At 52.5% G+C, this 25198-nt stretch overlaps 1 protein-coding gene across 1 annotated transcript in view; it reads right to left on the bottom strand.

Moving 5' to 3' along the window:
• The window catches only part of DGAT1 (diacylglycerol O-acyltransferase 1), a 117609-nt gene that overhangs the window by 71818 nt on the left and 20593 nt on the right, over positions 1-25198 (bottom strand). The window contains exon 3 of the mRNA XM_088448593.1: positions 18076-18116. Coding sequence (XP_088304719.1) covers positions 18076-18116 — 41 coding nt within the window. The remainder of the gene's footprint in view (positions 1-18075; positions 18117-25198) is intronic.

The raw sequence follows: 25198 nt of genomic DNA, 5'->3' as shown, positions 1-25198 counted from the left end.
GTGTCAGCTCCTGTGCCAAGACCAGGGGCTCCCTCTCTGCACAGACAGATGTGCTATGTGTGTTATGTGATTTAGTTGCTGTATTTAGTGAATATAATGAGCAGAGATGTGCGGAGATCACAGGCGTCTGACCTGCGCCCACATTTACACATCTCGCTCCGCTTCTGTCGCGCTGATGAATAAAAGATCATTGGTACTAATGCGCCCGTCTGTCCACATGTCTGCGCTTACACAATGATCTCCCGTACAATGTAACCGCCCACGTGCCGCGCTATTATCACCCCCATACTGCTCAGTGACGCTTCGTGTGACCCAGCCGTTATTACGCATTGGCTCCGCTGTGTGATTAGCTCCTCCATTCAGGGACTGTGCCCCCTGTGCCCGCAGGTTTCTGCCATGTACACGTGTGTGGCCGGAGGCTGTCCACACGTGTTTAAAATGTTTGCCACGGCGCTGAAAGGGTTAACCCCCTGTGCTGCGGCGTCATATTTAAAGAGACAAAGAGAGCTTGGCGCCATGTTTAAATGTATTACCGGCGCTAGACACCAAGTGTTTATACATAAAAACGTATGGTATGTGCAGCACTGAGGACATGTATTCAAAATGTATGATTTTAAATGTAAACTGGGTGTAAATGCACTTATAGAAATGTAACATGTCCTGACCTCTGGAGACAAACTGCTGGTTAGACGTCCTCACCTAGGGATGGATATGGTAATTACCCTATAGCCTGGCAGCCTCACCTATGGATGGATATGGTAATTACCCTATAGCCTGGCAGCCTCACCTAGGGATGGATATGGTAATGACCCTATAGCCTGGCAGCCTCACCTAAGGATGGATATGGTAATTACCCTAGCCTGGCAGCCTCACCTAGGGGTGGATATGGTATTTACCCTAGCCTGGCAGTGGGAATGGATATGGTAATTACCCTAGCCTGGCAGCCTCACCTAGGGATGGATATGGTAATTACCCTATAGCCTGGCAGCCTCACCTAGGGATGGATATGGTAATTACCCTATAGCCTGGCAGCCTCACCTAGGGATGGATATGGTAATTACCCTAGCCTGGCAGCCTCACCTAGGGATGGATATGGCAATTACCCTAGCCTGGCAGCCTCACCTAGGGGTGGATATGGTATTTACCCTAGCCTGGCAGTGGGAATGGATATGGTAATTACCCTAGCCTGGCAGCCTCACCTAGGGATGGATATGGTAATTACCCTATAGCCTGGCAGCCTCACCTAGGGATGGATATGGTAATGACCCTATAGCCTGGCAGCCTCACCTAGGGATGGATATGGTAATTACCCTAGCCTGGCAGCCTCACCTAGGGGTGGATATGGTATTTACCCTAGCCTGGCAGTGGGAATGGATATGGTAATTACCCTAGCCTGGCAGCCTCACCTAGGGATGGATATGGTAATTACCCTATAGCCTGGCAGCCTCACCTAGGGATGGATATGGTAATTACCCTATAGCCTGGCAGCCTCACCTAGGGATGGATATGGTAATTACCCTAGCCTGGCAGCCTCACCTAGGGATGGATATGGCAATTACCCTAGCCTGGCAGCCTCACCTAGGGGTGGATATGGTATTTACCCTAGCCTGGCAGTGGGAATGGATATGGTAATTACCCTAGCCTGGCAGCCTCACCTAGGGATGGATATGGTAATTACCCTATAGCCTGGCAGCCTCACCTAGGGATGGATATGGTAATTACCCTATAGCCTGGCAGCCTCACCTAGGGATGGATATGGTAATGACCCTATAGCCTGGCAGCCTCACCTAGGGATGGATATGGTAATTACCCTAGCCTGGCAGCCTCACCTAGGGGTGGATATGGTATTTACCCTAGCCTGGCAGTGGGAATGGATATGGTAATTACCCTAGCCTGGCAGCCTCACCTAGGGATGGATATGGTAATTACCCTATAGCCTGGCAGCCTCACCTAGGGATGGATATGGTAATTACCCTATAGCCTGGCAGCCTCACCTAGGGATGGATATGGTAATTACCCTATAGCCTGGCAGCCTCACCTAGGGATGGATATGGTAATGACCCTATAGCCTGGCAGCCTCACCTAGGGATGGATATGGTAATTACCCTAGCCTGGCAGCCTCACCTAGGGGTGGATATGGTATTTACCCTAGCCTGGCAGTGGGAATGGATATGGTAATTACCCTAGCCTGGCAGCCTCACCTAGGGATGGATATGGTAATTACCCTATAGCCTGGCAGCCTCACCTAGGGATGGATATGGTAATTACCCTATAGCCTGGCAGCCTCACCTAGGGATGGATATGGTAATTACCCTAGCCTGGCAGCCTCACCTAGGGATGGATATGGCAATTACCCTAGCCTGGCAGCCTCACCTAGGGGTGGATATGGTATTTACCCTAGCCTGGCAGTGGGAATGGATATGGTAATTACCCTAGCCTGGCAGCCTCACCTAGGGATGGATATGGTAATTACCCTATAGCCTGGCAGCCTCACCTAGGGATGGATATGGTAATGACCCTATAGCCTGGCAGCCTCACCTAGGGATGGATATGGTAATTACCCTAGCCTGGCAGCCTCACCTAGGGGTGGATATGGTATTTACCCTAGCCTGGCAGTGGGAATGGATATGGTAATTACCCTAGCCTGGCAGCCTCACCTAGGGATGGATATGGTAATTACCCTATAGCCTGGCAGCCTCACCTAGGGATGGATATGGTAATTACCCTATAGCCTGGCAGCCTCACCTAGGGATGGATATGGTAATTACCCTAGCCTGGCAGCCTCACCTAGGGATGGATATGGCAATTACCCTAGCCTGGCAGCCTCACCTAGGGGTGGATATGGTATTTACCCTAGCCTGGCAGTGGGAATGGATATGGTAATTACCCTAGCCTGGCAGCCTCACCTAGGGATGGATATGGTAATTACCCTATAGCCTGGCAGCCTCACCTAGGGATGGATATGGTAATTACCCTATAGCCTGGCAGCCTCACCTAGGGATGGAAATGGTAATTACCCTATAGCCTGGCAGCCTCACCTAGGGATGGATATGGTAATGACCCTATAGCCTGGCAGCCTCACCTAGGGATGGATATGGTAATTACCCTAGCCTGGCAGCCTCACCTAGGGGTGGATATGGTATTTACCCTAGCCTGGCAGTGGGAATGGATATGGTAATTACCCTAGCCTGGCAGCCTCACCTAGGGATGGATATGGTAATTACCCTATAGCCTGGCAGCCTCACCTAGGGATGGATATGGTAATTACCCTATAGCCTGGCAGCCTCACCTAGGGATGGATATGGTAATTACCCTAGCCTGGCAGCCTCACCTAGGGATGGATATGGTAATTACCCTAGCCTGGCAGCCTCACCTAGGGGTGGATATGGTATTTACCCTAGCCTGGCAGTGGGAATGGATATGGTAATTACCCTAGCCTGGCAGCCTCACCTAGGGATGGATATGGTAATTACCCTATAGCCTGGCAGCCTCACCTAGGGATGGATATGGTAATTACCCTATAGCCTGGCAGCCTCACCTAGGGATGGATATGGTAATGACCCTATAGCCTGGCAGCCTCACCTAGGGATGGATATGGTAATGACCCTATAGCCTGGCAGCCTCACCTAGGGATGGATATGGTAATGACCCTATAGCCTGGCAGCCTCACCTAGGGATGGATAAGGTAATGACCCTATAGCCTGGCAGCCTCACCTAGGGATGGATATGGTAATGACCCTATAGCCTGGCAGCCTCACCTAGGGATGGATATGGTAATGACCCTATTGCCTGGCAGCCTCACCTAGGGATGGATATGGTAATGACCCTATAGCCTGGCAGCCTCACCTAGGGATGGATATGGTAATGACCCTATAGCCTGGCAGCCTCACCTAGGGATGGATATGGTAATGACCCTATAGCCTGGCAGCCTCACCTAGGGATGGATATGGTAATGACCCTATAGCCTGGCAGCCTCACCTAGGGATGGATATGGTAATGACCCTATAGCCTGGCAGCCTCACCTAGGGATGGATATGGTAATGACCCTATAGCCTGGCAGCCTCACCTAGGGATGGATATGGTAACGACCCTATAGCCTGGCAGCCTCACCTAGGGATGGATATGGTAACGACCCTATAGCCTGGCAGCCTCACCTAGGGATGGATATGGTAACGACCCTATAGCCTGGCAGCCTCACCTAGGGATGGATATGGTAACGACCCTATAGCCTGGCAGCCTCACCTAGGGATGGATATGGTAACGACCCTATAGCCTGGCAGCCTCACCTAGGGATGGATATGGTAACGACCCTATAGCCTGGCAGCCTCACCTAGGGATGGATATGGTAACGACCCTATAGCCTGGCAGCCTCACCTAGGGATGGATATGGTAACGACCCTATAGCCTGGCAGCCTCACCTAGGGATGGATATGGTAACGACCCTATAGCCTGGCAGCCTCACCTAGGGATGGATATGGTAACGACCCTATAGCCTGGCAGCCTCACCTAGGGATGGATATGGTAACGACCCTATAGCCTGGCAGCCTCACCTAGGGATGGATATGGTAACGACCCTATAGCCTGGCAGCCTCAGCTAGGGATGGATATGGTAACGACCCTATAGCCTGGCAGCCTCACCTAGGGATGGATATGGTAACGACCCTATAGCCTGGCAGCCTCACCTAGGGATGGATATGGTAACGACCCTATAGCCTGGCAGCCTCACCTAGGGATGGATATGGTAACGACCCTATAGCCTGGCAGCCTCACCTAGGGATGGATATGGTAACGACCCTATAGCCTGGCAGCCTCACCTAGGGATGGATATGGTAACGACCCTATAGCCTGGCAGCCTCACCTAGGGATGGATATGGTAACGACCCTATAGCCTGGCAGCCTCACCTAGGGATGGATATGGTAATGACCCTATAGCCTGGCAGCCTCACCTAGGGATGGATATGGTAATGACCCTATAGCCTGGCAGCCTCACCTAGGGATGGATATGGTAATGACCCTATAGCCTGGCAGCCTCACCTAGGGATGGATATGGTAATGACCCTATAGCCTGGCAGCCTCACCTAGGGATGGATATGGTAATGACCCTATAGCCTGGCAGCCTCACCTAGGGATGGATATGGTAATGACCCTATAGCCTGGCAGCCTCACCTAGGGATGGATATGGTAATGACCCTATAGCCTGGCAGCCTCACCTAGGGATGGATATGGTAACGACCCTATAGCCTGGCAGCCTCACCTAGGGATGGATATGGTAACGACCCTATAGCCTGGCAGCCTCACCTAGGGATGGATATGGTAACGACCCTATAGCCTGGCAGCCTCACCTAGGGATGGATATGGTAATTACCCTATAGCCTGGCAGCCTCACCTAGGGATGGATATGGTAATTACCCTATAGCCTGGCAGCCTCACCTAGGGATGGATATGGTAATTACCCTATAGCCTGGCAGCCTCACCTAGGGATGGATATGGTAATTACCCTATAGACTGGCAGCCTCACCTAGGGATGGATATGGTAATGACCCTAGCCTGGCAGTGGGGATGGATATGGTAATTACCCTATAGCCTGGCAGCCTCACCTAGGGATGGATATGGTAATGACCCTAGCCTGGCATCCTCACCTAGGGATGGATATGGTAATTACCCTATAGCCTGGCAGCCTCACCTAGGGATGGATATGGTAATTACCCTATAGCCTGGCAGCCTCACCTAGGGATGGATATGGTAATGACCCTATAGCCTGGCAGCCTCACCTAGGGATGGATATGGTAATTACCCTAGCCTGGCAGCCTCACCTAGGGGTGGATATGGTATTTACCCTAGCCTGGCAGTGGGAATGGATATGGTAATTACCCTAGCCTGGCAGCCTCACCTAGGGATGGATATGGTAATTACCCTATAGCCTGGCAGCCTCACCTAGGGATGGATATGGTAATTACCCTATAGCCTGGCAGCCTCACCTAGGGATGGATATGGTAATTACCCTAGCCTGGCAGCCTCACCTAGGGATGGATATGGCAATTACCCTAGCCTGGCAGCCTCACCTAGGGGTGGATATGGTATTTACCCTAGCCTGGCAGTGGGAATGGATATGGTAATTACCCTAGCCTGGCAGCCTCACCTAGGGATGGATATGGTAATTACCCTATAGCCTGGCAGCCTCACCTAGGGATGGATATGGTAATGACCCTATAGCCTGGCAGCCTCACCTAGGGATGGATATGGTAATTACCCTAGCCTGGCAGCCTCACCTAGGGGTGGATATGGTATTTACCCTAGCCTGGCAGTGGGAATGGATATGGTAATTACCCTAGCCTGGCAGCCTCACCTAGGGATGGATATGGTAATTACCCTATAGCCTGGCAGCCTCACCTAGGGATGGATATGGTAATTACCCTATAGCCTGGCAGCCTCACCTAGGGATGGATATGGTAATTACCCTAGCATGGCAGCCTCACCTAGGGATGGATATGGCAATTACCCTAGCCTGGCAGCCTCACCTAGGGGTGGATATGGTATTTACCCTAGCCTGGCAGTGGGAATGGATATGGTAATTACCCTAGCCTGGCAGCCTCACCTAGGGATGGATATGGTAATTACCCTATAGCCTGGCAGCCTCACCTAGGGATGGATATGGTAATTACCCTATAGCCTGGCAGCCTCACCTAGGGATGGAAATGGTAATTACCCTATAGCCTGGCAGCCTCACCTAGGGATGGATATGGTAATGACCCTATAGCCTGGCAGCCTCACCTAGGGATGGATATGGTAATTACCCTAGCCTGGCAGCCTCACCTAGGGGTGGATATGGTATTTACCCTAGCCTGGCAGTGGGAATGGATATGGTAATTACCCTAGCCTGGCAGCCTCACCTAGGGATGGATATGGTAATTACCCTATAGCCTGGCAGCCTCACCTAGGGATGGATATGGTAATTACCCTATAGCCTGGCAGCCTCACCTAGGGATGGATATGGTAATTACCCTAGCCTGGCAGCCTCACCTAGGGATGGATATGGTAATTACCCTAGCCTGGCAGCCTCACCTAGGGGTGGATATGGTATTTACCCTAGCCTGGCAGTGGGAATGGATATGGTAATTACCCTAGCCTGGCAGCCTCACCTAGGGATGGATATGGTAATTACCCTATAGCCTGGCAGCCTCACCTAGGGATGGATATGGTAATTACCCTATAGCCTGGCAGCCTCACCTAGGGATGGATATGGTAATGACCCTATAGCCTGGCAGCCTCACCTAGGGATGGATATGGTAATGACCCTATAGCCTGGCAGCCTCACCTAGGGATGGATATGGTAATGACCCTATAGCCTGGCAGCCTCACCTAGGGATGGATAAGGTAATGACCCTATAGCCTGGCAGCCTCACCTAGGGATGGATATGGTAATGACCCTATAGCCTGGCAGCCTCACCTAGGGATGGATATGGTAATGACCCTATAGCCTGGCAGCCTCACCTAGGGATGGATATGGTAATGACCCTATAGCCTGGCAGCCTCACCTAGGGATGGATATGGTAATGACCCTATAGCCTGGCAGCCTCACCTAGGGATGGATATGGTAATGACCCTATAGCCTGGCAGCCTCACCTAGGGATGGATATGGTAATGACCCTATAGCCTGGCAGCCTCACCTAGGGATGGATATGGTAACGACCCTATAGCCTGGCAGCCTCACCTAGGGATGGATATGGTAACGACCCTATAGCCTGGCAGCCTCACCTAGGGATGGATATGGTAACGACCCTATAGCCTGGCAGCCTCACCTAGGGATGGATATGGTAACGACCCTATAGCCTGGCAGCCTCACCTAGGGATGGATATGGTAACGACCCTATAGCCTGGCAGCCTCACCTAGGGATGGATATGGTAACGACCCTATAGCCTGGCAGCCTCACCTAGGGATGGATATGGTAACGACCCTATAGCCTGGCAGCCTCACCTAGGGATGGATATGGTAACGACCCTATAGCCTGGCAGCCTCACCTAGGGATGGATATGGTAACGACCCTATAGCCTGGCAGCCTCACCTAGGGATGGATATGGTAACGACCCTATAGCCTGGCAGCCTCAGCTAGGGATGGATATGGTAACGACCCTATAGCCTGGCAGCCTCACCTAGGGATGGATATGGTAACGACCCTATAGCCTGGCAGCCTCACCTAGGGATGGATATGGTAACGACCCTATAGCCTGGCAGCCTCACCTAGGGATGGATATGGTAACGACCCTATAGCCTGGCAGCCTCACCTAGGGATGGATATGGTAACGACCCTATAGCCTGGCAGCCTCACCTAGGGATGGATATGGTAACGACCCTATAGCCTGGCAGCCTCACCTAGGGATGGATATGGTAATGACCCTATAGCCTGGCAGCCTCACCTAGGGATGGATATGGTAATGACCCTATAGCCTGGCAGCCTCACCTAGGGATGGATATGGTAATGACCCTATAGCCTGGCAGCCTCACCTAGGGATGGATATGGTAATGACCCTATAGCCTGGCAGCCTCACCTAGGGATGGATATGGTAATGACCCTATAGCCTGGCAGCCTCACCTAGGGATGGATATGGTAATGACCCTATAGCCTGGCAGCCTCACCTAGGGATGGATATGGTAATGACCCTATAGCCTGGCAGCCTCACCTAGGGATGGATATGGTAACGACCCTATAGCCTGGCAGCCTCACCTAGGGATGGATATGGTAACGACCCTATAGCCTGGCAGCCTCACCTAGGGATGGATATGGTAACGACCCTATAGCCTGGCAGCCTCACCTAGGGATGGATATGGTAACGACCCTATAGCCTGGCAGCCTCACCTAGGGATGGATATGGTAATTACCCTATAGCCTGGCAGCCTCACCTAGGGATGGATATGGTAATTACCCTATAGCCTGGCAGCCTCACCTAGGGATGGATATGGTAATTACCCTATAGCCTGGCAGCCTCACCTAGGGATGGATATGGTAATTACCCTATAGCCTGGCAGCCTCACCTAGGGATGGATATGGTAATGACCCTAGCCTGGCAGTGGGGATGGATATGGTAATTACCCTATAGCCTGGCAGCCTCACCTAGGGATGGATATGGTAATGACCCTAGCCTGGCATCCTCACCTAGGGATGGATATGGTAATTACCCTATAGCCTGGCAGCCTCACCTAGGGATGGATATGGTAATTACCCTATAGCCTGGCAGCCTCACCTAGGGATGGATATGGTAATTACCCTATAGCCTGGCAGCCTCACCTAGGGATGGATATGGTAATTACCCTATAGCCTGGCAGCCTCACCTAGGGATGGATATGGTAATTACCCTATAGCCTGGCAGCCTCACCTAGGGATGGATATGGTAATGACCCTATAGCCTGGCAGCCTCACCTAGGGATGGATATGGTAATGACCCTATAGCCTGGCAGCCTCACCTAGGGATGGATAAGGTAATGACCCTATAGCCTGGCAGCCTCACGTAGGGATGGATATGGTAATTACCCTATAGCCTGGCAGCCTCACCTAGGGATGGATATGGTAATTACCCTAGCCTGGCAGCCTCACCTAGGGATGCATATGGTAATTACCCTATAGCCTGGCAGCCTCACCTAGGGATGGATATGGTAATTACCCTAGCCTGGCAGCCTCACCTAGGGATGGATATGGTAATTACCCTATAGCCTGGCAGCCTCACCTAGGGATGGATATGGTAATTACCCTAGCCTGGCAGCCTCACCTAGGGATGGATATGGTAATTACCCTAGCCTGGCAGCCTCACCTAGGGATGGATATGGTAATTACCCTAGCCTGGCAGCCTCACCTAGGGATGGATATGGTAATGACCCTAGCCTGGCAGCCTCACCTAGGGATGGATGTGGTAATGACCCTAGCCTGGCATCCTCACCTAGGGATGGATATGGTAATTACCCTATAGCCTGGCAGCCTCACCTAGGGATGGATATGGTAATGACCCTAGCCTGGCAGCCTCACCTAGGGATGGATATGGTAATTACCCTATAGCCTGGCAGCCTCACCTAGGGATGGATATGGTAATTACCCTATAGCCTGGCAGCCTCACCTAGGGATGGATATGGTAATTACCCTAGCCTGGCAGCCTCACCTAGGGATGGATATGGTAATTACCCTATAGCCTGGCAGCCTCACCTAGGGATGGATATGGTAATGACCCTAGCCTGGCAGCCTCACCTAGGGATGGATATGGTAATTACCCTATAGCCTGGCAGCCTCACCTAGGGATGGATATGGTAATGACCCTAGCCTGGCAGCCTCACCTAGGGATGGATAACAAGAGATATGGTAAGAACTTACCTTTGTTATCTCTGTTTCTACGAAGTCCAGAGGGTCCACAGGGTGACCTTGGGGTATAGCTGGATCCTGGATCCTCGGGCACTATGGAGTTAAAGCTTTCAGCTGCTCCCAGGATGCACTTGGGTCCATCCTCCCCTATACCCCGCCCCCGAGCCACAGGCACCTCAGTTGGTAAGCAGCCCTGGCAAAGGAGGAGACGAAACAGAGAGAAGGAAGACTGGAACACACAAGAACCATACTCACAGAAATGGGAGATGGAAAACCGGTGACCAGTTACAGAGCCCATATGAAGCCAGGTGCGTCAGGGCGGGTGCTCTGTGGGCCCTATGGACTTCGTAGAAACAGAGATAACAAAGGTAAGTTCTTACCATATCTCTTGTTTTCTACTTCAAGGTCCATAGGGGTCCACAGGGTGACCTTGGGGATGTCCCAAAGCAGTCCAACTAAGGGCGGGGACGCTCCTGTGCTGATAGGATGCATCCTTTGGGCGCCGGGTTCTCCTGAGAGGCAAAGGTGTCAAACGCATAGAACCTCAAAAAGGTCTGAATGGAAGACCAGGTGGCCGCCTTACACAGCTGAACAGCAGAGGCGCCACGGCTAGCAGCCCAAGAAGGGCCCACAGACCGAGTGGAATGAGCCTTAACAGAGGCTGGAACAGGTAAACCCTCCTGCATATAAGCCTCAATAATAACAGAACGAAGCCAACGGGCTAGAGTCTGTTTGTTGGCAGGCCAACCCCTCTAGTGAAAACCAAAGAGGATAAACAAAGAATCCGACTTCCTCACAGAACTAGTCCGGTCCACATAAACCTGGAGTGCACGGACAACGTTTAAGGAAGCCTCCCCAGCCGAAAGATCAGGCGACTGAAAGGCTGGTACAACAATTTCCTGATTAACGTGGAACCTGGAAACCACCTTAGGCAGTAAATCAGGACGAGTGCGAAGCACCGCTCTGTCCTGATGAAAAACCAGAAAAGGGGGACGTCAGGAAAGCGCCCCCAAATCCGAAACCCTCCTGGCAGAAGCAATTGCCAAGAGGAAAACCGTCTTAAAAGTTAGCCACTTGAGCTCCACTGACTCCAAGGGCTCAAAAGGAGGACCCTGTAAGGCCCGAAGAACCACAGGTGGCACAAAGGGAGGCTGGATTCTTAAAACACCCTGGAAAAAGGTGTGTACATCCGACATAGCAGCAATCCTGCGCTGGAACCACACCGACAGAGCAGACACGTGCACCTTCAGTGAGGAAAGACGTAATCCTAAGTCCAAACCCGACTGAAGGAAAGCCAGAATACGCGAAACCCGGAACACCTGGGGATCATATCTTCTGGCCTCGCACCACTGAAAGTAAGTGTGCCACACTCTGTGGTAGATCCTCGCGGAAGCAGGCTTGCGCGCCCTCAGCCCTTGCGCGCCCTGGTGGTAATAACGGAGCTAGAAAAGCCCCGAGACCTCAGGACGGCTGTCTCAAGAGCCACGCCGTCAAAGATAGTCGACCCAGATCTGGGTGAAGACAGGGCCCCTGAGACAACAGGTCCCGTCGTTGAGGTAGGAGGTACGGAGCGTCGATGGACAGGCTCCGCAGATCGGAGTACCACGGCCTTCTGGGCCACGCTTGGGCCACCAGGATCAGTGTGCCTCCGTCCTGCTTGAACTTGCGCAGGACCCGAGGCAGCAGAGATATCGGAGGGAACAAGTAAGCCAGGCGAAACAACCATTTCACCGACAGCGCCTCTATTAGACTTGCGCCTGCGTCCCTTGTCCTTGACCCGTATACGGGCAGCTTGTGATTGTGACGGGACGCCATCAGGTCCAGCTCTGGCAGCCCCCACTTGTCTACGAGTAGTTGGAATACCTCTGGATGAAGCGACCATTCCCCGGGATGCACGTCGTCACAGCTGAGGAAGTCCGCCTCCCAATTGAGGACTCCCGGGATGAAGACTGCCGAGAGAGCTGGAAGATAGCGCTCCGCCCAAGCCAGGACGCGGGACACCTCCGACATCGCAGGTCGACTGCGAGTCCCTCCCTGGTGATTGATGTACACCACCGTGGTGGCGTTGTTCGACTTCACCTGAACGGCCCTTCCGTGAAGAGCGGTGCCGGACGACTGCAGGGCTCTGTACACTGCCCGCAGTTCCAGGATGTTGATGGGAAGAATAGCTTCCTCCGCCGACCAACGACCCTGAAGTGACAAGGAGCCTGTCACCAACCCCAAACCCCGGAGACTGGCATTTGTCGTGAGCAGAACCCACTCCAGGATCCAAAAGGGGCGCCCCTCGAGGAGATGAGCCGTCTGGCCAGGGAAAGAGGACAACACCAGCATCTGAGAGCGGATCCTGTGTGGCAATCCGTTCCATTCCGAAAGAATCAGCCTCTGCAGGGGCCTGGAATGGAACTGGCCAAACTCCACCATGTCGAATGCCGACACCATGGACCCCAAAACTCTCATCGCTGAGTGCACCGACACTCTGCCCCTGCTCAGACAACTGTGAATCCGCAGCTGTAAGGAGGAGACCTTCTCTGGAGTCAGAAAAATCTGTTGCTGACGAGAGTCCAGAAGGGCCCCCAAATGAACCATCCGCTGTGATGGGATGAGGGAGGACTTCTTCCAGTTGATCAACCACCCGTGCGCCTGTAGACAAGCGACAGTCAGGTGGAGATGCTGGATCAGTACCTCCGGGGAGCTTGCCAGCAAGAGGAGGTCGTCTAGATACGGTAGCAACCGTATCCCCTGGCTCCGAAAGTGAGCCGCCATGACCGCCATCACCTTGATAAACACCCTTGGTGCCGTGGAGAGGCCAAAGGGTAGAGCCCTGAATTGGTAGTGGTTGTGGAGAATAGCAAACCGCAGAAACAGTTAGTGCGATGTTGCTATAGGCACATGGAGGTAGGATATCCAGGGAGACCATATAATCCCCCGGTTCCATCGCCAGAATAATGGAACGCAAAGTTTCCATCCTGAATTTGGGAACCCTGAGAAATTTGTTCAGGGACTTCAAATTGAGGATGGGGCGATGAGAGCCATTGGGTTTCTGCACCAGAAACAGCGTAGAGCAGGGGTCTTCAAACTTGGCCCTCCAGATGCTGTGGAACTACACATCCCAGCATGCACTGCACATAGTTTTAGCATGCTGTTATATCAAAAAGGTGGCAGTGCATGCTGGGATGTGTAGTTCCACAGCAGCTGGAGGGCCAAGTTTGAAGACCCCTGGCATAGAGTAATACCCCATCCCACAATGAGATTGTGGCAAAGGGTATAATGACTCCTGCCGTCAGCAAGGCCTTGGTTTTGTCCTGAGAAGAACTCGTGCAAAAAAACTGGCGAGGCGGCATGTGCCGAAAAGACAGGGCGTACCCCTGGGAGACCACTTCTCGCACCCAGGCATCAGTGGTGGTATTGTGCCAGCACTGGGCGAAATGAAGAAATCGGCCTCCCACTCTGAGGTCCCCCAGAGGGAGGCCCACCCCATCATGCCGAAGGCTTATCTTCTTGCTTGGAAGAAGGGCGCCTAGCACTCCAGGCATGTTTCTTTGGCTTTGAGGCGGTCTTGGTTGCGGACTGCCTCGGGAAGGACTGACCCTTTGCCTTGCCCTGAACCCGAAAGGAGCGAAAGGTGTCGTAGCTGAAGGGAGGAAGGCTGACTTGGACTTTGCCAGGGTATCTACTATTTTGTCCAGGTCCGGACCAAATAGTAACTCTCCATTAAAAGGTAAGGCCTCAAAGCCTTTCTTTGAATCAGCGTCTGCTCTCCAAGACCTCAACCACAAGGATCTGCGAGCAGACACTACCGCCGCCGAAACCCTAGAGGTCAGCAGGCTAGCATCCAAAGATGCTTCTCCAATGTAGGAAGCGGCATCTCTCATCTGTCCTAACAACGCCCTCTGGACATCCAGAGCTTCATCCGTAAACGTATCCTCCAAGGCGTTGGCCCAACCCTCAATGGCCTTGGCCACCCAGGAGATGGCCATGGACGGCCGGGCTACAGCCCCTGAGAGAGAATATATAGACTTTAGACAAGTCTCCACCTTCCTGTCCGTAGGATCCTTCAGCGAGGATATAGACGGCAATGGCAAAGTAGCACTCCTAATGAGGCGTGTTACATGGGAATCAACTGCAGGCGGAGTTTCCCATTTCTTACAATGCGCCTCCGGAAACGAATAATTGGACGCCAACCGCTTCTGTGGCAGGAAACGCTTACTGGGCGTCTGCCAGGCCACCGCCATGTGATCCGTCAACTGATCAGACAAGGGGAACGCTGCAGAAGTAACCTTAGCTTTTTTAAAACTAGGATACCTCGACTTGGGAGCGGGTGCCTCATCCTCAATCTGAAGAATGGCCCGCACCGCCCTAACCAGAGCCCGCACATTGATGGAAGACTTAGTGTCTACCTCCTGGACTGAGGCATCTGAGGCTGAGTCATCCTGTACCTCGCTATCATCCGAGGACCCCTCAGAGTCTGAAAGATGCGCAGCCTGCGCCATAACTGTGCGTTTAGATGCCCTGGAGGGCTCGTCACTGCGCAACATCGACTGAAAAGCCGAAGATGCTGCCGCCAAATCTTGGACAGTGTGGGAAAGCGCATCCACCCAGGGTGGAGGAGCTGCCACAGGAGCCTGAAACGGCACCACAGCCTGCTGTGCCACAGGGGTGGACTGAATATACATTGGCAACCCCGCATAGGGACCAACAGGCTGAGACCCTGGGGGAGTCTGCAATAATTGTGGGACACCCGGGGAATGGGAGATGGTAGGCTGGGGCAACGCCCTAGTAGGGGCGGCAGTCGGGACCGACAGACGGTCCGCGATGGACACCAGCACCTGGGAAAACATCGCCCATGGTGGCTCCTGCGACATGGGAGGTTTAGGCATACCAGGGAGCGCCTGGCACCGTCCGCACAGGCCGTCCTGCGACAAATCTTCTCTATCCACTCCTGCAGAACAGCGCCTGCAGGAGAACAATACCGGAGCCCCGGAGTGCTCAATCTCCTCCTCAGACATGACAGACTATATAGTTAAATATACAGTTATGACATAGGAAGAAAAAGTTGCGCACTCACCAGTGTGCTGGACAACAGCCCACAATATGGTACTGTGTAGCACACCACTGTATGTGACGGACCTCACAAATACGTGATCTATATAAGTGAGGTCAGTAGAAACGCCCCTCCCCCGCACACCTGTAGGGCTTGTAGGAGAAGGAAAGGGATAGGTATAAGCTGACAGTAAGTAGAAATTAGCATAGACAGGCAGCACTAGCAAAAGTCACATACCATGCAGAGAAGTTATACTCACTGCACCTTTCCACTACAATCAACCTCCCAGATTCAGTGTCTGGGAGGGCTATAGTGCTGTGTACACTGTCCTTGTCGGGGGAGAGGTACACAGGGGGACCGGTCCGCGTGCTCCCTGAGAGTATCTGCGCTGCCACAGAGAAAATGGCTGCTGGAGACCTCAGAGGAGGAGTGGCCGAGTAGCTGCAGCTCAGCGACGCCAGACTACTAGCTGAAAGGCGCGCTGAGCTGAGGTGAGGAGTCGCTAGACAGGGAAGGCTTCCTCCCCTGGCTAGCAAATTAACCCCCAAGGTTGCCGGCATCCCGCTTGCCTTATTCACCCTGGTGGTCTAGTGGTCTGGCGGGGTATGCCTCCACTGGAGGGGGAGCCCGCCGCCACCGCTAGCGCCCCCGGTCTGTCCCCTAGAACCGGGGCCTGGGACTGCATTTTTAAAAGGAACCCGCGCACCGCCGCTAATCAGCGGTGCGCGGCTTACCTGGATCTCCCCGGCGTCTCCGGCAGCAGTCCCGGGGGAAACCAGAGTCCGGCTAGTACAGACTCTGGCTTCACCCGCCGCGATCCCCAGTTCAGTGCTGGCGTCGCGGCGCCAGCAGGGAGGAGCGGCAGCGTGGGTGTCTGTACAGACTTCCCAGCGCTGCCGCTCTGGAGAAAAACTGCTATTAAAAATAAATGTAACTAATTTAAATAAAAATTAAAAGCTTTAGGGGGCTGCTCCTGCAGCCCCCCCCCGCAGGGTGACCCGACTCCGGCCAGGCACCATCTTAAACTGAGGTGCCTGTGGCTCGGGGTATAGGGGAGGATGGACCCAAGTGCATCCTGGGAGCAGCTGAAAGCTTTAACTCCGTGGTGCCCGAGGATCCAGCTATACCCCAAGGTCACCCTGTGGACCCTATGGACCCTGAAGTAGAAATGGTAATGACCCTAGCCTGGCATCCTCACCTAGGGATGGATATGGTAATTACCCTATAGCCTGGCAGCCTCACCTAGGGATGGATATGGTAATTACCCTAGCCTGGCAGTGGGGATGGATATGGTAATTACCCTATAGCCTGGCAGTGGGGATGGATATGGTAATTACCCTATAGCCTGGCAGTGGGGATGGATATGGTAATTACCCTAGCCTGGCAGTGGGGATGGATATGGTAATTACCCTATAGCCTGGCAGTGGGGATGGATATGGTAATTACCCTATAGCCTGGCAGTGGGGATGGATATGGTAATTACCCTACAGCCTGGCAGTGGGGATGGATATGGTAATGACCCTAGCCTGGCAGTGGGGATGGATATGGTAATTACCCTATAGCCTGGCAGTGGGGATGGATATGGTAATTACCCTATAGCCTGGCAGTGGGGATGGATATGGTAATGACCCTAGCCTGGCAGTAGGGATGGATATGGTAATTACCCTAGCCTGGAAGTGGGGGGTTAGGTGGTGACTGAAGAAGCCTTTCCTATGTAATGCGGGCTAGGGAGACTCCTGTGTGTCTGTATACGATACCAAGCAAAGTTGTAAAAGACAAGTTGTTTGTGTTTAGGAAACCAAATGTTTTTGGGTGGTATCAAGGAAATTGATTTAATTTCTGTGAAATGTAAGACGTATTTATTCATGTTTTATGAGAGAGCCTGATTGGCTAGAGGGAACACAGGGTGAATTTGCCCCCCTGTGATGTTGTGTGTAAGAATTACATAAAAAGAGGGACTGTGAGCCCTGTATGTGTACAACCCTGTAACTTCTGTGAGGAGAAGAGCTGCTGATAAGATTCCTGTATGTGGTACATCTTTGGAAATCCTTTGTGGAGAATTGCTGTTTGATTTCTGTGTGATATTCCCCTTCAGACGGAAGGGAGGGTCTTCTTTAAGACTTTGAGCAATAAACACCTTGCCTTTACTTCAATTGCCTCAATCCTGCGACCAACAGAATTGCGCCAAAACGCTATTCCGTTCTCCTGCTGTTCTGGGTAAGAGCTCCGTGTCTCCAAGTTCAAGCTCTCTGCCAGCTACCGTGCAGACCTGGTCCATTGCGAGGGATCAGGTGCGAACAGCCAACACCAAACAGGAGGTGTGTCCGCAGCTAGTCAAACGCATCGGTTCCAAACGCCGATGGTAGAGTTTGGTGGTGGCAGCATAGTTACACGCCCACGGCGCAGTGGGCGGAGTCAGTGACAGGCGGTCACTGACGGTGAGTGGGAGTCCAAAAGCGCTAACTCGAGACCAGGGCCGGCCTAGGCGAAAGGCGTCCGGTCACAACGTGTAAAATCTATGTGCAAGAGAACATGTATGTGAGGACAATAGTATACCTTTATTATGGCCTTAGAGTGTAATAACCTGCTTGTCACTATTGCGTCATCCTTGTTATTACGCTTTACACGGAATGACCCCCATGCTGCAGCAGATTTCTTACTGGATGTGACCTTTATTTTCTGGGCACTTACTTTATAATATTCTCCAGGAACAGACGAGCGTTCCCCAGAACCTGGAAGAGTGAGAGAAGAAGGTCAGACACCACCTCACAAGGTCAGTCCAGGACAGGGGCGGAGGGAGTGTCTCACTTCATGTCATACACCGCAACGCCCACAAGATGGGGCTGTAACACTGGCCTAGGGCCAATGATCAAACACAGCAGGAGAAATGCGTTCTGCCATGTTATCACCTACCCGTAATAGGAAACTGTACAGTCTGAGGTCAGGGCCTGGATGCTCACAGAAGCATGGCAGCGTGCGTTACGCAACTCATGCATGAACACAACTGTGCTGACATCCAGGCCACCCACCTCCCCAAATCCTGAGACATACTGTGAGGGGATATATAGGGTGGTCACAAAAACCACTACTGATAAAAGTAATCTGATTGGAGGAGCGACTGCCTGAAGAGTCATTAGGACATGTGTAGGGACTGTTCCTTAGATCATTTATCACCCAATGGTCCTGTCCTGGGCACATGACACCTTCACGCCCCTGGAAACACTGCCTGTAGCTTAAACTAAGGGGAAACAAGTCTTCCCCTGGCCAACTGCACACTCTGACCCCCAAATACATCACCATTCTCTGGGTACACCGAACTGCATAGCTTCCCCCAATACATTGGCCGAGTGATGGCGGAGAATCATCTAAGGCAACGTCAGGTCTCCAGCGCAACTAGGAAGAGTGTGACGGTACATGGAAGGAGCCAGCGTAGGGGGCCGGGCTAGCCTCCCAGAGCAGTGAAAACGCTATGTCTGGTTCTGAGCGAGGTTACATGACTGAGGCGAAGGGGTGGACAGGGAAAAATGTAGAGACGCTGCTCGCTGTGCGCACATTTACATTGTTTCCCTTACACACAGGCTGAGATACTGAGAATTCCTCCCTGTATGGCAGTGGTACTGCGCAGCACTAATATGGGATGAGACGGACGCGGATACCCGGAACGGGCACGGATAACACAGCCCATCTGCGTGTACTGCCGTCAGGTCACCACATATCAGGGTATCAGCTACACAGTGCTGCAGCCACGCCATAACCACAGTGACCGACCCCCCCACTTCCTGGTGAAGCCGGTTTCACAACTCTGTGGCCACGTTGCACAATTAGAGCACAAACATCAGTCACTGCACAATGATTAGCAAGACAATGTGGCAGGAACACGGCAAAGCCATGTGTATTACACGCCTGCTCCGTCCTCTCATTAGCTATAACGCGGACCTCACTCACCGAGTACACACTGACCTCCTGTCACCGACACACACACACTGACCTCCTGTCACGACACACACACACTGACCTCCTGTCACCGACACACACACACTGATCTCCCGTCACCGACACACACACACTGATCTCCCGTCACCGACACACACACACTGATCTCCCGTCACTGACACACACACACTGATCTCCCGTCACCGACACACACACACTGATCTCCCGTCACCGACACACACACACTGATCTCCCGTCACCGACACACACACTGATCTCCCGTCACCGACACACACACTGACCTCCCGTCACCGACACACACACTGACCTCCTGTCACTGACACACACTGACCTCCTGTCACTGACACACACTGACCTCCTGTCACTGACACACACTGACCTCCTGTCACTGACACACACTGACCTCCTGTCACTGACACACACTGACCTCCTGTCACTGACACACACTGACCTCCTGTCACTGACACACACTGACCTCCTGTCACTGACACACACTGACCTCCTGTCACTGACACACACTGACCTCCTGTCACTGACACACACTGACCTCCTGTCACTGACACACACTGACCTCCTGTCACTGACACACACTGACCTCCTGTCACTGACACACACTGATCTCCTGTCACTGACACACACTGACCTCCTGTCACTGACACACACTGATCTCCTGTCACTGACACACACACACTGATCTCCTGTCACTGACACACACATTGATCTCCTGTCACTGACACACACACACTGACACACACACACTGACCTCCTGTCACTGACACACACACACTGATCTCCTGTCACTGACACACACTGATCTCCTGTCACTGACACACAAACACTGATCTCCTGTCACTGACACACACATTGATCTCCTGTCACTGACACACACACACTGACACACACACACTGATCTCCTGTCACTGACACACACACACTGATCTCCTGTCACTGACACACACACTGATCTCCTGTCACTGACACGCACTGACCTCCTGTCACTGACACACACACACACTGATCTCCTGTCACTGACACACACACACTGACCTCCCGTCACTGACACACACACTGATCTCCCGTCACTGACACACACACACTGATCTCCCGTCACCGACACACACACACTGATCTCCTGTCACCGACACACACACACTGATCTCCTGTCACCGACACACACTGACCTCCTGTCACCGACACACACTGACCTCCTGTCACCGACACACACTGACCTCCTGTCACCGACACACACTGACCTCCTGTCACCGACACACACTGACCTCCTGTCACCGACACACACTGACCTCCTGTCACTGACACACACTGACCTCCTGTCACTGACACACACTGACCTCCTGTCACTGACACACACTGACCTCCTGTCACTGACACACACTGACCTCCTGTCACTGACACACACTGATCTCCTGTCACTGACACACTGATCTCCAGTCACTGACACACACTGACCTCCTGTCACTGACACACACTGACCTCCTGTCACTGACACACACTGACCTCCTGTCACTGACACACACTGACCTCCTGTCACTGACACACACTGACCTCCTGTCACTGACACACACTGACCTCCTGTCACTGACACACACTGACCTCCTGTCACTGACACACACTGACCTCCTGTCACTGACACACACTGACCTCCTGTCACTGACACACACTGACCTCCTGTCACTGACACACACTGATCTCCTGTCACTGACACACACTGACCTCCTGTCACTGACACACACTGATCTCCTGTCACTGACACACACACACTGATCTCCTGTCACTGACACACACATTGATCTCCTGTCACTGACACACACACACTGACACACACACACTGACCTCCTGTCACTGACACACACACACTGATCTCCTGTCACTGACACACACTGATCTCCTGTCACTGACACACAAACACTGATCTCCTGTCACTGACACACACATTGATCTCCTGTCACTGACACACACACACTGACACACACACACTGATCTCCTGTCACTGACACACACTGACACACACACACTGATCTCCTGTCACTGACACGCACACACACTGATCTCCTGTCACTGACACACACACACTGACCTCCCGTCACTGACACACACACTGATCTCCCGTCACTGACACACACACACTGATCTCCCGTCACCGACACACACACACTGATCTCCTGTCACCGACACACACACTGACCTCCTGTCACCGACACACACTGACCTCCTGTCACCGACACACACTGACCTCCTGTCACCGACACACACTGACCTCCTGTCACCGACACACACTGACCTCCTGTCACCGACACACACTGACCTCCTGTCACCGACACACACTGACCTCCTGTCACCGACACACACTGACCTCCTGTCACTGACACACACTGACCTCCTGTCACTGACACACACTGACCTCCTGTCACTGACACACACTGACCTCCTGTCACTGACACACACTGACCTCCTGTCACTGACACACACTGACCTCCTGTCACTGACACACACTGACCTCCTGTCACTGACACACACTGACCTCCTGTCACTGACACACACTGACCTCCTGTCACTGACACACACTGACCTCCTGTCACTGACACACACTGACCTCCTGTCACTGACACACACTGACCTCCTGTCACTGACACACACTGACCTCCTGTCACTGACACACACTGACCTCCTGTCACTGACACACACTGATCTCCTGTCACTGACACACACTGACCTCCTGTCACTGACACACACTGATCTCCTGTCACTGACACACAAACACTGATCTCCTGTCACTGACACACACATTGATCTCCTGTCACTGACACACACACACTGACACACACACACTGATCTCCTGTCACTGACACACACACACACTGATCTCCTGTCACTGACACACACGCACTGACCTCCTGTCACTGACACACACACACTGACCTCCTGTCACTGACACACACACACACTGATCTCCTGTCACTGACACACACACACACTGATCTCCTGTCACTGACACACACACTGACCTCCTGTCACTGACACACACACTGACCTCCTGTCACTGACACACACACTGACCTCCTGTCACTGACACACACACTGACCTCCTGTCACTGACACACACACTGACCTCCTGTCACTGACACACACTGACCTCCTGTCACTGACACACACACACTGACCTCCTGTCACTGACACACACACACTGACCTCCTGTCACTGACACACACACTGACCTCCTGTCACTGACACACACACACTGATCTCCTGTCACTGACACACACACACACTGATCTCCTGTCACTGACACACACACACACTGATCTCCTGTCACTGACACACACACACACTGATCTCCTGTCACTGACACACACACACACTGATCTCCTGTCACTGACACACACTGATCTCCTGTCACTGACACACACTGATCTCCTGTCACTGACACACACTGATCTCCTGTCACTGACACACACTGATCTCCTGTCACTGACACACACTGATCTCCTGTCACTGACACACACTGATCTCCTGTCACTGACACACACACACTGATCTCCTGTCACTGACACACACACACTGATCTCCTGTCACTGACACACACACACTGATCTCCTGTCACTGACACACACACACTGATCTCCTGTCACTGACACACACACACTGATCTCCTGTCACTGACACACACACACTGATCTCCTGTCACTGACACACACTGATCTCCTGTCACTGACACACACTGACCTCCTGTCACTGACACACACACACACACTGATCTCCTGTCACTGACACACACACACTGATCTCCTGTCACTGACACACACACTGATCTCCTGTCACTGACACGCACTGACCTCCTGTCACTGACACACACACACACTGATCTCCTGTCACTGACACACACACACTGATCTCCTGTCACTGACACACACACTGATCTCCTGTCACTGACACACACACACTGATCTCCTGTCACTGACACACACGCACACTGATCTCCTGTCACTGACACACACACACTGATCTCCTGTCACTGACACACACACACTGATCTCCTGTCACTGACACACACACACTGATCTCCTGTCACTGACACACACACACTGATCTCCTGTCACTGACACACACACACTGATCTCCTGTCACTGACACACACTGATCTCCTGTCACTGACACACACTGACCTCCTGTCACTGACACACACACACACTGATCTCCTGTCACTGACACACACTGACCTCCTGTCACTGACACACACACACACTGATCTCCTGTCACTGACACACACGCACTGACCTCCTGTCACTGACACTGATCCTGGATGCAGACATGAGCAGGAGGAAGATGACTACTCCCATCTGTGATTATGTAACACAGGGCAGAGGCTGCAGTAGGGACACCTGGGTGGGAAATTAGTGAGAGCTGCTGGGAACCCCAAGTACAAGAACATAAATAGTGGATTTATACTGATATCCCAGAAGTGTTACTGTAAGGGCTACGGAGCACAATTCCTCCATAATAAAATTTACAGAGCGTTAGTGTGCCGGGCAGAGCATGTTCCAACATGGCAGGAATTAAGTCTCATAAAGCCGGGATTATCATTTATATTAGGAAACTGATTATCCCACTGAGAGTGAAACTGCACAATGTCATTTCCCATCCAATCACAGCAGAGGCAGTAATCGGGATGTATCACCGCCGGACCTAAGCCCAGCGCATGAAATACCGACACCGGAAGATGAAGATCCCGACTGAGGTGAGTATGTACACTAACCCTCCCCTCCCTAACTCCTCCCCCCCTAGTGCCTAACCCTAACCTCCCCCAAGGGGTGATTAACCCCCCCTCCCCGCACCCTAAACCTAACCCTCACGGGGGGGTGGTGCCTAACCCTAACCTCTCCCCCTAGTACCTAACCCCTCCCCCTCCTCCCTGCACCCTAAACCTAACCCTCACAGGGGGGTGGTACCTAACCCTAACCTCCCCCCCTAGTACCTAACCCCTCCCCCTCCTCCCTGCACCATACACCTAACCCTCACGGGGGGGGTGTGGTGCCTATCCCTAACCTCCCACCCTAGTACCTAACCCCTCCCCCCCCTCCCTGCACCCTAAACCTAACCCTCACGGGGGGGTGGTGCCTAACCCTAACCTCCCACCCTAGTGCCTAACCCCCCCCCCCTCCCCGCACCCTAAACCTAACAGGGGGGTGGTGCCTAACCCTATCCCCTCCTTCCCCTAGCCTATCCCTAAGTCCCCCCGGAAGATGCTAAACCTAACCCTCTCCCCCCCGCGGCTATGAGCCCCCGATGCCCGGCTTCCCTACGTTCGGTATGCCGGGAGTCAGGATTTCGTACAAGTTTGTGACTGTTGTACTGATATATATACTCGTGTGTATGTAATGATATTTGTACATGTGTGTGACTGGTGTACTGCTATATACACGTGTGTATGTAAGGATATTTGTACATGTGCGTGACTGGTGTACTGCTATATACGTGTGTATGTAAGGATATTTGTACATGTGCGTGACTGGTGTACTGCTATATACACGTGTGTATGTAAGGATATTTGTATATGTGTGTGACTGGTGTACTGCTATATACGTGTGTTTGTAAGGATATTTGTACATGTGTGTGACTGGTGTACTGCTATATATGTGTGTATGTAAGGATATTTGTACATGTGTGTGACTGTTGTACTGCTATATACGTGTGTATGTAAGGATATTTGTATATGTGTGTGACTGGTGTACTGCTATATACGTGTGTATGTAAGGATATTTGTATATGTGTGTGACTGGTGTACTGCTATATACGTGTGTATGTAAGGATATTTGTACATGTGTGTGACTGGTGTACTGCTATA

The sequence above is a fragment of the Taudactylus pleione genome, unplaced genomic scaffold, assembly GCF_031769625.1.
Source record: "Taudactylus pleione unplaced genomic scaffold, aTauple2 ptg000460l, whole genome shotgun sequence".
Lineage (NCBI taxonomy): Eukaryota > Metazoa > Chordata > Amphibia > Anura > Myobatrachidae > Taudactylus > Taudactylus pleione.
Note: the sequence above shows the minus strand (reverse complement) of the source record. Positions and strands in the feature narration are given on the sequence as shown.